The sequence below is a fragment of the Saccopteryx bilineata genome, chromosome 3 (assembly GCF_036850765.1).
Source record: "Saccopteryx bilineata isolate mSacBil1 chromosome 3, mSacBil1_pri_phased_curated, whole genome shotgun sequence".
NCBI classification, from domain to species: Eukaryota; Metazoa; Chordata; class Mammalia; order Chiroptera; family Emballonuridae; genus Saccopteryx; species Saccopteryx bilineata.
The window spans coordinates 26,012,899-26,030,154 of record NC_089492.1 but is presented as its reverse complement, the minus strand read 5'-3'; the positions used below and the strand labels follow the sequence as shown (position 1 = coordinate 26,030,154).

General features: G+C 39.1%; 1 protein-coding gene across 1 annotated transcript in view; it reads left to right on the top strand.

Annotated features, from left to right (window-relative positions):
• PKHD1L1 (PKHD1 like 1) overlaps positions 1-15,823 on the top strand; it is a 167,735-nt gene extending 151,912 nt beyond the window's left edge. The window contains exons 72-78 of the mRNA XM_066265808.1: positions 438-573; positions 3,498-3,845; positions 7,780-7,931; positions 8,315-8,461; positions 8,805-8,958; positions 12,562-12,840; positions 15,734-15,823. Of these exons, the coding sequence (XP_066121905.1) occupies positions 438-573; positions 3,498-3,845; positions 7,780-7,931; positions 8,315-8,461; positions 8,805-8,958; positions 12,562-12,840; positions 15,734-15,744 (1,227 nt within the window). The 3' untranslated portion in view covers positions 15,745-15,823. The remainder of the gene's footprint in view (positions 1-437; positions 574-3,497; positions 3,846-7,779; positions 7,932-8,314; positions 8,462-8,804; positions 8,959-12,561; positions 12,841-15,733) is intronic.
• Positions 15,824-17,256: the final 1,433 nt, after the last annotated feature.

Below are 17,256 nucleotides of genomic sequence, written 5' to 3'. Positions count from 1 at the left end.
TTGATTTTTATTACTCTTACTGTCATATATGTCTCAGAAATAAGCATTTTTTCCAACATTATGTGAGCTAATTGTGTGTAGTTGCATTATACAGAGTACCGCTAAGTTCCCTGTTTCCTCCTCACTTGGAGTTGAAAGCCTATATTGAGCTGTTATCTTTTAAATGGACCCTTTCTTTAATTTAGAGATTCTCCTCTAGTAATTTCTTTCTCACACTACACATTTCTACTGAGAATTATCAATTAAGTTGTAACATCCATATGAATGGTTGAATGTGAGTCCATTTAATAATTTTAGCTCAATATTTAGCCTAAGCCCATGAAATTTAGTTTTAATTTTTTTCAAAAGGTGTAGTTGAAGGAAATTTTTTAAGTGCTAAATTCTAAGTGTTCTGTTTCATTGTTCTCTTAAGATGCAAAAATGTTTATTTTTGACAGGCTGTTCTGGTAGGAATTTTTTTTTCCACATGGCAGCGTTTGGATGTCTATGTGAACAAAGCATTGGTCTGTCCCCAAAATACAATCTGGAACTCCCAGCAGAAGCACTGTGAACTTAAGAGTCACTTGTATACAGGTATTTACTCAGAATAATATAATGTACAATGTATATGTAGTTAATTACATGTAAAATTCTTTGTTAATATTTTGTTATTAATATTTTTAGTTCCTCAACCATTAACAAATGTAAGATAAAATGGTTTTTAGCCACCAAATACGGAGATGTGTTTATTAATAATATGTGTGTCCTAAAAAATTACTTCTGAGAGTAGTCTTATCTGTCTGCACACATGCAGATACTAGTTTTCTGTGGATAATGGACATTAACATTCTACTCATTTAGTTTAGTTAGTCCTATGTACAGAAAAAATGTTTGTTAGAATTTTTATCTTATTTCTGCTTTACTCTTATTTCACAGAGGTCAGAGCCTAAATTAATTGACAGTCACCAGAAGTATTACTAGAAAACTAGTATAACATCAACCTAAGACCATGAAGTAAATATCATAAACTAAACTCTGGATTTAAATAAAATATATGGAAGAGGCTAAACTTACCAATCTACTAATATTTGCAAAAGCAGGATTTTTTTCTGCTCTTGAAGTCTTTTTGTTAAATTGGTATTAATAATATGGTCAATACATTTCATTCCACACATGCGACTTTTTATTTTTAGATGTGCACTGTAAATTTCACTAACAAGCACATAGATGTGTGTGTGCTATGGGTCATAATATAAGCAAACATGAGAATAGGGATGGATACCCATATTTATGACCTTCTATGGAGCAAGTCTTATTTCTACTAGTAATGTGAATAGCTAATATTACCAGAGACATTACTATGTGCCAGGCAGTGTTCTAAGTGCCTTGTATAAAATATCACATTGTTATTGTATCCTGATAATAACCCTATGAGGTGGGCGCAGATGAGTAAACTGAGACTCAAAGAGGTAAAGTAATTTGCCAAGGTCTCTGTCTTAGCTCAAGCTGCCTTAACAAAATACCATAAACTTGAGGACTTAAAATATTTTTATTTTCTCACAGTTCTGGAAGCTGCTGGTCAGGGTGCCAGGATGGTCAGGTTTGGTGAGAGCTGACAGGGGCCTACTTCTCCTTGTAGGACAGAGAGAGAGAGTGACAGCACACAAGCTCTTCAGTATCTCTTCTTATAGGGCACTGATCCATCACAAAGTCCCCACCCACGTGACCTCATCTAAACCTAAGTACCTCTCAAAAACCACTTGTCCAAATCCCTTCATGTTTGGAGTTAGGGCTCCAACATAGGAATGGGGGGGGGGCGCAATTCAGTCCATAGCAATATCAAAGCTAGTAAGGGCAGATCAAGGACTCAAACGCAGACGCTAGTGCTAGAACCCAAACGCTTAACCGTTATGCTCTATTACCTCCTTATTAGCTAGGAGAGTCAGTGTTATCTTTTTTGTGTACAAATAATTGTGTGTTTACAGCTTAATGTTCATTCATTTTTTCAAACACTTTTTGTACCAAGTACTCTATCGTTCAAGTCAGGAAAGTGAAAACTACCCCAATAGGCAGAATTTAATATGGGGAATTGGTTATATAGGTGTTGAAATGGCTGAAAAACAGTCACTGCTCTCTTACAGATTTTTTTTTCCTGAAATGATATTGTTTTTAAATAAACATTTTGCTTTGGCACTTAGAATGCAAAATAATCTTGTTTTATGAATCTATACATATTTTTTAGATTACCCTAATTTTTTTAATCTATGTCTCTGCTTCCTCACATTATTGTGAAGATATGAGATAGTTACCTAGGATAAATGGTATATGCTTGATTATAATACAAAAGTACATTCTTCAGATTCACAGAATGTTTCAACCAAATTGCATCTAGAATGTATCCTAGTAGGTGTTAAGGAAAAGATAGTAATAATGATATTACTTCTTAATGCCATTGTTATGAATGTTTATTACATTCATAAGAAATACCCTCTCCTATGTCTGACCTGTGGTGGCGCAGTGGATATAGAGTTGACCTGGAACGCTGAGGTCGCCAGTTTGAAACCCTGGGCTTGCCTGGTCAAGGCACATATGGAAGTTGATGCTTCCTGCTCCTCCCCCCTTCCCCTCTCTCTCTCTCTTCTCTCTAAAATGAATAAATTCTAAAAATACATATATACATAAAAAATATCCCCTTCTTTCTAAAATTTTAAGTTCTTTTTCTTAGTAAACCTGACTATGAAATGTAAAAATCTACACGTCTTATTCCAGCATTATTATACAATTCAGCCTCTGTCAGGGTTCAGTATATGTTAGTAGATATATTACCTCTTTGACATTATTGAAACTCCGCCATAAAATCCTGTATACATACGTTCATTCATTGTATATAATAATTTCAATCACTTTTATAAAATTTACTCATTTAGTAGAATTTGTTTTGCATTAATCAAAGATTTTTCTGGCTGAAATGTAAACCTGTTGCATTGGTGTAAGATCCTCCTGGGATATTTTAATATATATTTCATTTGTGGTACATACGTTTGTCTTGTTAAAAATAGAAGCACTGATTTGATATATATCATGGCACAAACTAGGTGGCTGTTAAAGTTAAATTTACATTTTTTTAAATTACCAAATGCCTTCAGTCAAGGCTTTAAAGTTCTGAACATGTAAATAATTATAATACTGGCCCCTGAATTCTTAGATTTTATTTCTCATTTACACTGTGTTTATGATACTGTTTTTAAAATTAAATTTAATATCTAATGATTATTTTTAAATTACTTTTTAATTTAAAATTTTAATATGTAATGATTATTAAAGGTATTAAAGGATTTACTTTAATTTTGCTTGTCAGTTCTGTTTTGTTTTCAATATGCATACTTTCTTTCTTATGAAAGAATGATAATGTTGAACTCTCAGAATTTTCTAAATTTAAACAAATATTAAATGCTACGTGGTAATTGGGATCATGTAAGTATGTTTAACCATGCTGTTTTGGCTTTTTTCCTTCGTAGAGCAATTCATTCCTAGCCTGAATTCCGCTGTCCTGGGTGAAAACTACTTTGATAAAACCCATCAGATGCTTTACCTTTTGGTTAAAGGAACTGTACCTGTTGAAATCCACACCACTGCAGTCATATTTGTTTCTTTCCACATGCCAGCAGGCATGACAGAAGATGACTTTTATAGTTCTCATCACCTGGTTAGAAATCTTGCTTTGTTCCTAAAGATACCAAGTGACAAAATCCGTATCAGCAAAATATCAGGAGGGAGGAGTCTGCGGAGGAAGAGGTCCACGGGACTCACAGTTGATCTGGAGATCGGAGACCCTCCCCCTCTGTTCATAAGCAATGACACCACAGGTATGAGGACTAGGCTTTGAGACAGAGCAATGTAATTACCAAATCCACACCCGTAAATAACCTCATCAAGGCTTGGTAAGCATGGCCTCAGGAAATCCCACCAACCCCGCATCCCTGCCCTAGAAAGACCTAGAGACCCTTTTCTGTGCCCTAATCCTGTAATCCTAACCTATTTAGTAGTTACAAAAGAATTTGAGGTTCTATTATTGTAGCAATTAATAAATTCAACAAAAGGATTTTACCTGACATAAAAAAGATCTGAGAAGTGACCGAAGGAAGTGGCCCTATAGCTGAGAGATTAAACATGAAGATGGTTGTCAGTGAAAAGAGGGAGGCGAGGAAGTTCAAGGCTGAGGAGTAGTCCTGAGAGTTTGGTGTATTAGGATTGGTAAAGGGTCGATCGGTCTGCAGTGGAAGGAGCCAAGGAGGGAGCTGCTGGCAATGGAGCTGAGAAGCGGACTGGTGCTAGACAGAAAAGCTCAAGGTCTTTGTGAATAGAATAAAATACTGTGGAAAGGAAAGCCTAAGGAAAGGGTTGGCCCTCGGAGATTGTGAGCAGTGAAGTGGTGGGATAGATGTCCATAATAAAATCACAGGTTTACCCAACAGGTACAAATACGCAAGCATTATGTCCTGTCATTAACGCCTATGACTAGTCTAATCAGACTCACTGACCACTGCCCTTTCTCTATCCTTCACTCTCCATACCGTCCTTTTCTAGATATCAGATAAAAATAAACTCCACTGTCCCATCACAGGTGTCTTTGCTGGTTTTAATCATTTCCATAGAATGACGCATTTGGGGCATTTGGGTGAATGTTCAGTCTTCATGTTTTCTTCTTCTCCATCTATTCAGTCTGTTCAACTTGGTATCTGAATACCAAGGGGCTTCCTGACCTCAGGCCTTCATGGTGCCCTCTGGATTTAATAGTCCCTGCTACAAGGTGGGTGGTCTTCTGCACTCTGCACAAGCCCCTATTGGGATGCAACTGAACTTTCCTGCTGCTAATCTGCAGATGCTAATTCCAAACAATGCCATGTGTCCAGTGCTCAAACAAAAGCTGCCCTCTCCACGAGGATGAGATCTAGGTCTCTGTCAGAGGAGGGTTACCATCCAGCTAATGAAGCTTAAACTTCAGGCCCTCCACCTGTAGAAGTCCTGGGAGGTGCTTTAACTGTAAAGGCCCTGGGGAAACGCTCCATTTAATTATATGTTCGGATCACTGAATGTTATAAAAGTTTCCAACCTGACCAGGAGATGGTGCAGTGGAGAGAGTATTGGCCTGGGGCGTTTGAAACCTCAAGGTCACCAGCTTGAGCACAGGCTCACCAGCTTGAGCACGGGGTCGCTGGCTTGAGTGTGGGATCATAGACATGACCCCATGGTCACTGGCTTGAACCCATAGGTCACTGGCTTGATCCCAAGGTCACTGGCTTGAGCAAGGGGTCATTGGCTGCAGCCCCCTGGTCAAGGTATAGATGAAAAGCAATCAATGAACAACTAAACTGCCACAATAAGGAATTGATGCTTTTCATCTCTCTCCCTTCCTGTCTGTCTGTCCCTATCTGTCCCTCTCTCTGTCTCTCTCACTAAAAAAAAATAAAATAAGTGTTTCAAAAGTAAGGTTTTTCTGCATTCTCTTTCTTAATGACAGCTTTCAAATTGTATAAATTTCAGACTCAAAATCTAATCTGCTTTATTGCTATCCAGCACCTTTTTCATTAAACTCCCTGGCTCTCTCTCCATGGGTAAACCTACGCACTGGGTGAAGCTCTCATTTTCTGCCACTAGGGTTCATTACTCATTTTCCCAGGAGTGTTATTAATGTTGACTCTCTAGGTGAGCTATGTTCTCATTATGGAGTTCTACCAGTTAGGCAGGCAGGAGGTTTTTCCCTTGTTCACAGGTTAAGCCTGTGGAAAGGCTTGCATGTGGAGGGAGGTGCTAATAAACTCTTTATTGAAGGAAACAGGAGGCACAGGCTTGAGTTATAAATAGTTCTTTCATGATGTTCTCTGCTCTGTCTCCAATTACTTCTCTTCATCAACCCTATAATTACTTGTATTTACAGGGTCATGGCTTTAAATTCAACAGAGTCTGTTCATTCATCCTAGGCATTGTAGTGATTCCATGGTTCATATATGGTTGCTTACTGACTCTTAGAAATCCTGGTAAGCCCTTATATGTATTGGGGTCCAATATTAAGCGTACTGCCACTCAGATATACAAAGAAACTATCACTTATTTTCTATTTGTGATCTCAATTTTCTCACGCCCAATTCCTCTCAACCTCTATCCCCTTAAAGCACTTTTGAACATGGAGATGGGGGTGGGGGAGAGAGAGACCAATGGTGTATTTCCCAGGCCTTGACTGGGATACAGTTTGAGTCTCAAGGAAAGCCTACAACTTGCCATAGAGCAATATCACAGCAAAATATTGGGAAATGGCAAAAAAGAAAAATGTGCATTAGTAGGCCTGGCTCTCCAGCCTTCACAGAATGTCGGGATATCCAGGGTTCCCAGATGCCCTAGAAAGGGGTCCTTAGGTACTGAGGGGACTCTCAATAAGCAGGTTCCTGAGGTCAGGAATAAGAGCTCCTCAACTTAAGGTCTTTGGTTTCCAGGTGGCAGTCAACAGATATGGACACTTTCACATGTCAAATGGTCAGAGAGTACCTGTCAACAGTGTAGACCAGGTCAAACCTGCCACTCCAAACCAAAATCCAGTGCGGACAGGCTGTGGTAGTAGTGTTTGGACATGAAGCCCCCTTGTACTGCTACCACTGAGGTCACCTGAGCCCTCATGCCTGGGAGCTATTTTGGAGAAGAGTGCATAGTGGAAGTAGGGGGAGAGAGAAGAATCTGGAAGACTGAGCATTTATCCGGAAGAGTTGGAGTCAACCACAAGAGACCTTTTAAACTGACAGGAACTAAAATTACCTTAGACTGTGATTTTTCAAAATATCATGTGAGACCTGCTGGCCTAGGACATCGCCTGCTTCTTCCTGAGCCTTAATGGAAGAAACTCAGTGATCAGAGTCCTCAAGCCAGCACTCTGGATGTGGAAGATGCGGCTATCTAGGGAGAAGGGGTTAGAAAGGCCTGCACCCACACCCAAACATTATCCTGGTGACAGCTGGTTTTGAAAAGATCACTCTGACTTCAGTGTAGAGAATGGAATGGAAGGGGGAGAGGATAGATACAAGAAAGCCAGTTCAGTAAGAAAGCTCTCTGAGTAAATCCACCGATGATGTCTTTCACTGGGATTAATGAGGACACAGAGATCTAGACACTGGCGATTGCTTACACGGTGTGAGGGTGAGGTGAGGGGCGAGTGGAAGAGACCAAGCAGAAGCTCCTGACAAGAGCAGCATGATGAACAGAGCTGCCACTCCATAAGCTAAGGAGTGGATGGGGACAGAGACTTCTCTGCCAAGCGAGAAGCAGATAGAGCAGCTACATATTGTTAAATAAGCCTTGGAAATCATCAATGTCCAGAAAAAGTAATCATTTGTTAGTAATTTATACAGTTAGCACATAATGTGAATTTAATTCTTTAATTTCAAAATAAATATTTAAAGAATATGATAGATGTGCATGATAGTTCTTCACTTCTAAACAAAGAATAACATGGGAAAGTATAAAATTGAGACATATATTTTCTCACTATGCTTTCATTCATTTTTTCTTGCACCTATTTTGTCTACTTTGTTTTCTCTTTAATTCCAGCTTTAAAACATATTCTACTGAGTTCTTTATTTTCCTAATCTCACTAATTTGACTTTGTCATGTTAAGCTCATGTACAGTTAGAAAGCTGTAGAAGTCCATACAGTGGATGGAGCAGCACAAACAAAAACTTAAGTGAAAAACTCTCACGTTTCCACAATTTCATATTCTTATAATCCATATGTCATAATACTGTTTCCCTGTAGGTCAGATGCAGTCAGCTGAACTCCAAGAAATTGCTGCTTCTCTTGGACAAGCTGTAATTTTGGGAAAAACCAATAGTACCTTTGGATTTAATGTCTCTTCTATATCTATTACCAATCCCATCCCCAGCCCAAGTGATTCTGGTTGGATTAAGGTAAGAAAATACAATTAAAAAAATGCACTTCAGCTATTTAAAACATTGTTGTTAATTTCTTATTTCAACTCTTTCTATTTCATGACCGTAATTTAGAAGGCATGTCTAATTTATTATTGGTTATTTTTTATGGTGCCACTAAAATGATAAACTAGTTGAAAAAGAAGCCTATCATCTAAAAAGTTATTTGTCAGAATAAATGTGCTTTGCTTTGAATATTTACAACAATTCTTCATAATTTGATCTAGAGGAAATATTGTAATAATATTTGCACACATTGAATATATTTTTAAATAAACATTGATTATTATACTTCAGGTGGGTTTGCTACTGAATGTAGTTTATCATGTGGAAAATACTTCATCACTCATGACCATTCACAGGTGACTGCCCAGCCAGTTGAAAGGTTTGCATTTCCTGTTCACCATGTGGCCTTCGTGTCAGCGCTCTCAGTGGTCACTCAGCCAGTGGCAGTGCAGCTAGGACAGCCATTTCCTCAGCAGCCTTCCGTAAAGGCAGTAGATTATGACGTAAGTTATAACTCAAAGCTTTTTTTTTAAGTGGAAGAATTAAGCTATAAATCCTCAAGGGTGAACCAACTTTACTAATCCTGGTACACTGGCATCCTGAAGATGGCACTGCCCCTTAGAAGTCGGACTAACATGTATGTTTATTGTCTTTAATTGTTTTAAAAAGGTTCCTTTTCCATGAACTTGCTCCATTGTCCATATTTGTGAACTCTTTTGTAAGAAAAGACTTCTGCATATTTCAAACTTGTAATGAGGCATTTTAAAAAATAAAGTTTCACATGTCTTAAAAAGAACAGCATGAGACAGGACAATTAGAATTCGCTAAAAAATTTTTTTTCTTTAGAATAATTGTGTATCAGTGGGGATTACCTCATTGACTTTGAAGGCCATACTAAAGGACTCCAATAATAATCAAATCAGTGGTCTTAGTGGAAATACAACAATTCCATTTAGGAGCTGTTGGGCCAACTATACGGACCTTACTCTTCTTAGAACAGGTAAGTGAACTATTTTGGATCCTCACATATATTATAATTGAACAAAGCATTCTATAATACTCTGGTCAATAAATTATAGACATCAGAACCCTATACTCTGCCTTATTTCAGAAAACATTTAGTCTAGCTTTACAAAAAATATATTTAATATGCAAAACAAAGTAGAAATTAAAACAAGCAACTAAGAAATTAAAATAGGTTGTTTGAGGATATACATCAAAATTATCTTATGATTTATGTTTTTATCCGTTTATGTATTTGTCTAAATTTTTACTCAATATGTATCATTACATTTAGAATAAGAACAATTAACAGATTTTCAAATTAAAGAAAAGAAAGGATAAGACAGGCTCATAGAATTTTAACACCCCAGGCAGAAGGTCAGAGTTGGGCTGGCAAGTAGGTTCTCGTCTTTCTGAAAGCCAATGCAAAGGAGCAAACGAGCATTATTATGATTCACAGTGTCCACCAGATAAACTCTAAACCAGTTGCCGTGAAGACTCATAAATTGCTCTGAGATCAGAACAAAGGTCCTTTATAAATTCTTATAATGTACATCCAATGACTGTAATAGTAAGTGATATTTTCAACATTGTTATAGTAAATAAAGACATGACTTCCACAGCAGTGTTTCTAATATTATCACCGTTTGGGGTGATGGCATCACGCCATTTAGTAAAAGCCTTTCTACAGAGGCTAAAATGATATGTCCAAAAAATAGATCTCCATTGGTGGTGGATTATAGGGTACCTAAAACAATGAAATGGATAAACTGCTTATACTTGAGACAAGCCTCCATTGATCTGTTTACCTCTACCTGGGGCCCATTGAAGACCTTGATAGGCCTTAACTTTTGAAAAGTTGTGTAGTGGCATTCCCACTTCTTACCACTGTTATTTCAAAAACAATAAGTAAAATAATTTCAACAATAGTCATTTTTTTCATAATCAATAAATATCAACAATATTATTCCAAAAGAATTTTTTCTATATTTTTTATTTTCTTGTGCTTTGGTGATGCCCCAGTAGATAGTTTCGTCTGCCTACCAAGTGGCAATATCTCAACCTAGTGTTTGACGAGGATCAAATGGCAATGTGTTCAATGTTGTGCCCTTTGATGGGGACCCTGAGTATTCCACATGCTTGCTGGTTAAGGGCAGAGCCAAATTTTTGAACAGCCTAACTGAATAGTGGCAGGACTGGGACCCTGTTTTGGGGAATGAAGCACCTGACAAGAACCCTACCTGCAGAGAAGGTTGCCTACCTCCCGAGAAAGGTGGACCCAAGAAGTGCCCAGTGGCAAAGACCCAACCTGGAGATCAAGGTCTTGAAAATACCACTTCTAAATAACAATGCCCCAAAGTAGCCAAGATCACTGGAGTGCTAAAGCAATGATATAGGTACTGGTATTTTATCATGATAACAAAATAGCACTCTCCTTTTATACAGTTAATTTTCTTTCAGAGTTTAAAGCTTCCCTTAGAATGTCTATCTGACTTTCTGTGGAGAAAATTCACTGCTCCTAATTTATTTCCTCTTGCTTATTTTTTTCTTCAAGTGTAGGGCTTCAGTATCCTGCTTGTAGATAGTAAGGGAAGTCAAGTGTAGTCATCTCTTCATTATCTTTAGATGAATTTGCCAGTTTGTAGATTAACCACTTTAAAATAGTAATAACAAAGCACATATGACAAGATAAACAAAGCGTCTTTCTTGTAACTCTTCATAGTAGGGCCCCCCCCCCCACAATTACTGCACTATGGGAAATCCCTTTGCAGATTAGACTGTAGGCTGACAGCATGGCAGCATGCACTCTTCCTCTTATAGTTTATAAAGAGCAAAGCAGGGGCCACCTGCTGTGGGCTGTGGTTTCGAACACAGAAAATGGGGATATGAGCAATAGGTGAGGAAAGAGTTGAAGAAAGTTAACAGCTGGGACTGCATCTTTAAGTAACCTGGATAAAAATAGTATTACTAATGGACATAACATTTGAAACCTATTTACCTAGCATCCTAAATTATACTTAGTGCTTATTTCAGTTTTCGTTACTGCATAACAAGCCAGTCCAAAATTTAACAGCTTTTTAAAATAACAACTATTTTATTTGCTCGCAATAGTGCGAGCAAATGAAATGGGATTTGGGCAAAAATGGCTCATATCTGCTCCCTGATGTCTGACACTTTTGCTGGGATGGCTTCCTGATAGGTGTAGCCCTAAGGTCTTGATCCTGATGTTGTCTGGGGTCTTCAGTTCTCCATGGAGCAGCCTTCCCACAAGGCTAGCTTGGGCTTCCTCATAATACTTCAGGAGGAAAAACAGGAACCTAAATTCTTTATATATCAAAATCATTAAGCCTGACCTGTGGTGGCGCAGTGGATAAAGCATCGACCTGGAAATGCTGAGGTCACTGGTTCAAAACCCTGGGCTTGCCTGGTCAAGGCACATATGGGAGTTGATGCCTCCAGCTCCTTCCCCCTTCTCTCTCTGTCTCTCTCTCCTCTCTCTCCCTCTCTGTCTCTCTCTCCTCTCTAAAAAAAAAAAAAAAAAAATCATTAAGAAAAAAATACACCTACCAGAAAAATTGAGTTTTTCAAAGTGAAGAAAGAAAAGACTTAACTATACTATTGTCATGAATTTTAACGTGGTAGAAGTCTATAGAACAATGCCTGTCTTTCTTGAAAGTTATAGAACACATTACTGTTATTTATGAAAGCACACTGTAGTCAAGATCTAATTAAATTCTCTCCTGAAAAAAAGAACAATGAAAACAGATTTTTTTTAGAAAATATAATTTAAAAAATAAACAGAGGAAATAAAACTTTAGGGTTGTACAAGTATTGCAAAGTCTTCTCTGTGTGGTAATCACTATTAATAATAACAGTTATCCCAGAAGAAATTATGTCATGGAAAAATATATTGATTATCTCATATTTAAAACTGGGAATATTTAGCATGTGGATTAGAAAACATTTAGATGAGCTTTTTATGTTTCACTCTCTAAAAAGTTCTAACAAGTATTTCTTCAAGCTTGTCTACCTCGGTAAAAAGAAAGGGTCACCATCTTGCAACACAAAAATAATGTCAGACTTATAGCAAGTGTGGGAAAATTTTAAAATGTTGAATTAAATGCCAGTATAATACACATGGGTATTATACTGTTCTTTCAACTCTTTTCAAAATAAAAGTTCAGTATCTCTCTTCCTCCCTCCGCCACCCCCAGTAAGTCTGAGGCTTCTCCACTCCTCCCTCAAGCAGACAGGGATGAAGAAGAGGCTCATCACATTCACCTCTTGTCCTTCTCGTCCCTCATTTCAATCAGCCTCTCTCCAGTCCTGGGTGCTAGGACAGCCCTAAAAAGCAGGTGCTGATGCTACAGAAAGGAAAATCTACCCAGAGTCCTGCCCATAGTTGACCAGCAGGTTGAACTCTTCAAACTCGGAGGCCCCCTGTACACTTGTTTTTACTGACACTAATTCATTTGACTCAGTTTCCAAAGTGCTTTGTTAGGGATTATACATTATTTTTAATTCAATGAAAACCCAATTGGAAGTCTATGAAATACAAATAATAAAAGGACACCAAACACTACACTGATTTTTTTCCTAGGGAAAAATTACAAGATTGAGTTTCTTCTGGATAATGTTGCTCGGGTGGAATCCAGGGCTTTCAGCCTCCCTGCTCAGTCTGTCTCCAGCAGCGGTGGCGGTGGCGGCGGCGGCGGCGGCAGCAGCAGCGGCAGCAGCAGCAGCAGCAGTGGCAGCAGCAGAGCGTCCACCTTGGGCACCGCTGCCCAGATAATGACTACAGTAATTAGCTGTCTGATGGGAAGAGTGGTGCTCCTGGAAATATTTATGACTGCAGTTTTGACTTTGAACGTATATCTAGGTAAGCCCAGTTCACTTTTTATATGTGTGTCTCCACATACCGAGCTACCAGTAAACGGTCACTGAGTAAAGACAGCGTTCCTCGCTTGTGCGTGGTGTCACTGTGGGCTCAAAGACAAGTCTCAGCCACTGAAAGGGGTAACTCCAGGGACTGTCGCTCACTTTGCCGAGTGGCCTAGGGGAAGGTGGGGAATGAGTAGGGCAGGTAACTCAGGACTCTACTTACAAGGGGCAGACGCTCAGCTCAAATTGGTTTCGGTAGTAAAGTACATTCATTTCACTGAGGAGTCCAGAAGCAGCCTAATTTCTGCCACAGTTAGACCCCAGGACTCAATTGATGTCTCCCAGACCCTGTGCCTCTCCGTCTGTTGATCCATTCACCATGGTGGTAGATTCACTCTCAGGAAGACTCTCCAGTACCCCTACCGTTGGGGCAGAAAGACTGCCAGCATCTTCATGTTTACATTCTGCTGGCCCAGCAGCTAATGCAGACCCATCGAACCCCTTTCCCAACACTTCCAGCAAATCTCCCAAAGCTCTGCCGTTGCCCTGGTTTACGTCACATGTCACATGCCTGTTCTAGAACAAATCACTGTGGCCACGAGATGCTGCATTCTATTAGCATGGCCTGGGCCACATGGAGCGAGGTGCTGAGAATACTGGAGGTATGGTTTCATGAAGGGAGGTCAAAGTGCTAGTACCACCAGGCACAGGCAGACAGACAAAGAAGGGGAATGTTAGCAAGATGACTAGGTGGGAGAGGTCCTTGTGGGCTACAGTGATTCGAGACAATTGTTGATGTCACCACAACAGCTGGCTTTCCAGATATGACTATAAAAAGTGAGTAAGGTGTGGAAATGGAGGGAAAGTGCTCCAGAACAGGGATGTGATAGAAGCAAAGAAAAAAGGGGGAATAAAAAAAGACATCTTCAACTGTTCATGTTCCTCACGGATCACTGCCCTCCAGTGAGCCTGTCCCCCTGCCACCCCATCTCAGTCATTGCCAGCGCCATCTCTCCGACCTGTCGGGCTGATCCTTCTTAGACTTCTAAGGCTGGGTTTGGAGCCAATGGACAATATGACCAGCACACAGGCTATTTTATTTCTATGCCATTTTCCTATCTCCAGAATTCGAATAAAAGTAACACCAGTCGCCCTGGCCGGTTGGCTCAGCGGTAGAGCGTCAGCCTAGCGTGCAGAGGACCCGGGTTCGATTCCCGGCCAGGGCACACAGGAGAAGCGCCCATTTGCTTCTCCACCCCTCCGCCGCGCTTTCCTCTCTGTCTCTCTCTTCCCCTCCCGCAGCCAAGGCTCCATTGGAGCAAAGATGGCCCGGGCGCTGGGGATGGCTCTGTGGCCTCTGCCTCAGGCGCTAGAGTGGCTCTAGTCACAACATGGCGACGCCCAGGATGGGCAGATTATCGCCCCCTGGTGGGCAGAGCGTCACCCCATGGTGGGCATGCCGGGTGGATCCCTGTCGGGCGCATGCGCGAGTCTGTCTGACTGTCTCTCCCCCGTTTCCAGCTTCAGAAAAAAAAAAAAATGAAAAAAAAAAAAAAAAAAAAAAAGGAACACCAGTTGTCTCCTTTATAACAGAGTGACAGGTATTACTTAAGTCAGCGATTTTCCACTGGTGTGCCAAAAGAATTTTTAAAACATGCAATACCTGACTATTTAGTCAGGGGCACTGACTTCTTTTCCTTTAGATTGTCAAACAAAAAAAACTACAATAGCCAACGCAACAGTAGCTATCCAGTGTGAATGAATCAAAATTATACCTTTTTTCTTTTGTCAGATAGACAAAAAATGTGTTTTATGGTGTGCCACAGAATTTTAGTAATTAGGTTATGTGTGCCATGAGATGAAAAAGGCTGAAATCACTGGCTTAAGTTCATTTTTTTCTTCTCAGAGTATTAAAATATGGATACAAATAATACTGCTAAATATATATTTGTGCATTTATGTTTCCTCATTATGCACTAGTTACTAATTATCTTTACTGGCCATCATACTGTTTGTTCCTGGCAACTTTGGGATATTACACAATTCAGAAAGTTCTATTTTTAAGTCATTAGTAAATTATATTGTTCCTAGCATTTTTTGTCATTAGTAAATTATATTGACTTTTTTCCAGATAAAAAATGTCAGTCAACAACTTTTCTGTTGCTGCTAAATAACCTAGCATTCTTCCGTTAAGACACAAGAGGATTTAAAACCTATGGTCTTAGTTCATGCGGGCTGCTGTAACAAACTAACTCCCACAGACTGGGTGGCTCGCAGACAGCAGAAACGTGAGGCTGGAGTCTGAGAGCAGGCTGCCAGCCTGGCCAGGCGAGGGACTGCGCCCGTCACAGACGGCTCGCTGTGTCTTCACAGGACAGAAGGGGCTTAGGGGGTTCTCTGGGGTCTCTCAGACAAGCACATTAAACTGATTAATGACCAAAGCACCTCCCAAAGACTCTACCCCTAAATCCCATCACATTGGGCATTCGGTTTTCAATGTATAAATTTGGGGGAGGGGGTATATATTCAGAATCTAGCAACGATTAATGAAATGATATGCTGGGTTTTCTTTTTTTATATATAACTTTGCATTCTGAATTAACAATATTTTACTTTTAAGAGAGTCATTAAGTTCCATTAAATAAAATGACAGAAAATGGATGTAAAAATACAATGTATAAGTACCACTATTCTCTCCCCACTTCCCCACGAAAGAGTACATTATCAATTGTAACATTAGATTGGTAAACTTTAAAATACTAATTTTCACATACTACTTTTGCCCTACTAACTATACTAGTTAGACAAGTTAAAATTAGTAAAACATTTTAAATCGTACTCTACGTTACTACCACTTTAAAAATATATATTTGTATGTTTTTACTTTTCAGGAAGCAACTGAAGTATTGTTCTGAAGAACAGGCTGAAAACAAAAATATAAGAACTGCTTTTTTTCTGAGCTATTTTGTTGCCCAACAAGGAAATGTCTATAGAATTTTCAAAAAATATGCTAAAAATATTTTTATAATATATAAAATGTATTAATTAGCTTAATCATAAAAATCAAATGTCTTCAAAATATAAATTTCTTTTGATTCCTTATATGTGTATGTACTTATTTCATTTAAAGAAAAACTTCCAGAAATCTTTTATTTAGAAACAGATATGCTACCTCCAAGATATTATACTTACAAATCATAGACTCCTTTATGTGGTTGAAGTAGTTTTTAGTTTTGATTTAACCTCTTTAGATCAGATTAGAAATGATTTGAATTATTGTATGTACTGGGGGATCTGACTTCCTCTATTCACAAGGCTCTGGTATCCAATGATCTAAGCAATTCTAATTTCTATGAATTTGGGGGAAATGGAATTGTTTTAGATCTTTATCAGACTAAGTTGCTGTTTTTCAGATCCATCATAATTCTAGAATTGGAATTCTATATTGTTCTGGATTTTGAGGCCTGCCAACTGCTGGCCTGTATCTAAGAAGAGTTTTCTTGATGTTCCTGGAACAAGCTTTTGGAAAAAGTCCAAACTCCTTTTCTGATTACTCCTCCTTCCTTACTCAAAAATGCCACCTCTAAGAGTATGACCTCCCTCAATCCCAGAGTACACCCGAAAAGACACTTATTTTCAAGAGGATAAAATTAGAGAATGCAAAAAAAAAACAAAAAAAAAAACCCCCACAGATTAAAGTAGCCAAGTTAGCCAAAAGCTCTCAGAGCACAAGAATTATATATACTTTTTACTCAGAAATTTTTAAATGGAATGTTTACTCTGGATCAAGAACTCCCAACAATGGCACTGAAGCCGTGTCCAGAGCAAGCAAGGTTGGTACTCACAAAGGTTACCTTCCAACAGTTATACCCAGAAAGCATTGTAATAGCTGAGAGAATTCAATGAAGCCCAGACCTTTTCCCTCTGTATACCTTTCCTAGAATATTCACCCAGGTCACTGTTAATCTTGCTTAACAGAAAAATCACAACTATTTACCAGGTGATAAACCTAAATATCTTTGGGGGTAAATTTGGCATTTCATTCAGTCAAACATCCATCTAGTATTTACTAGATACCAGGCACTCTAGTGGGAAAGCTACAGGAATACGATGCTGTCTCTTCGAAGAGTTGACAGGGTGTTGGGAAAACAGTTGAAAAAGGTAATATTGATATATGTGTGTGAGAGAGAGAGCTGAGGGTGCTAGAGGGGCATGGCCTGAGGAGGGGGGACCTCCAGTGAGGACAGAGATGGACGAGGAACAGCTTCCAGAAGATGATGTCTGAGATGAGGGTTGAGGAATAAAGCATGAGATTAGCCAAGGAAGAACATCCCAGCAGAAGGTGTGGTGGCAAGACTTGATAGCGAGTACCTTGAAGGCAGGGATTTCCCTTACTCAGCAGTTCTCGCACCTT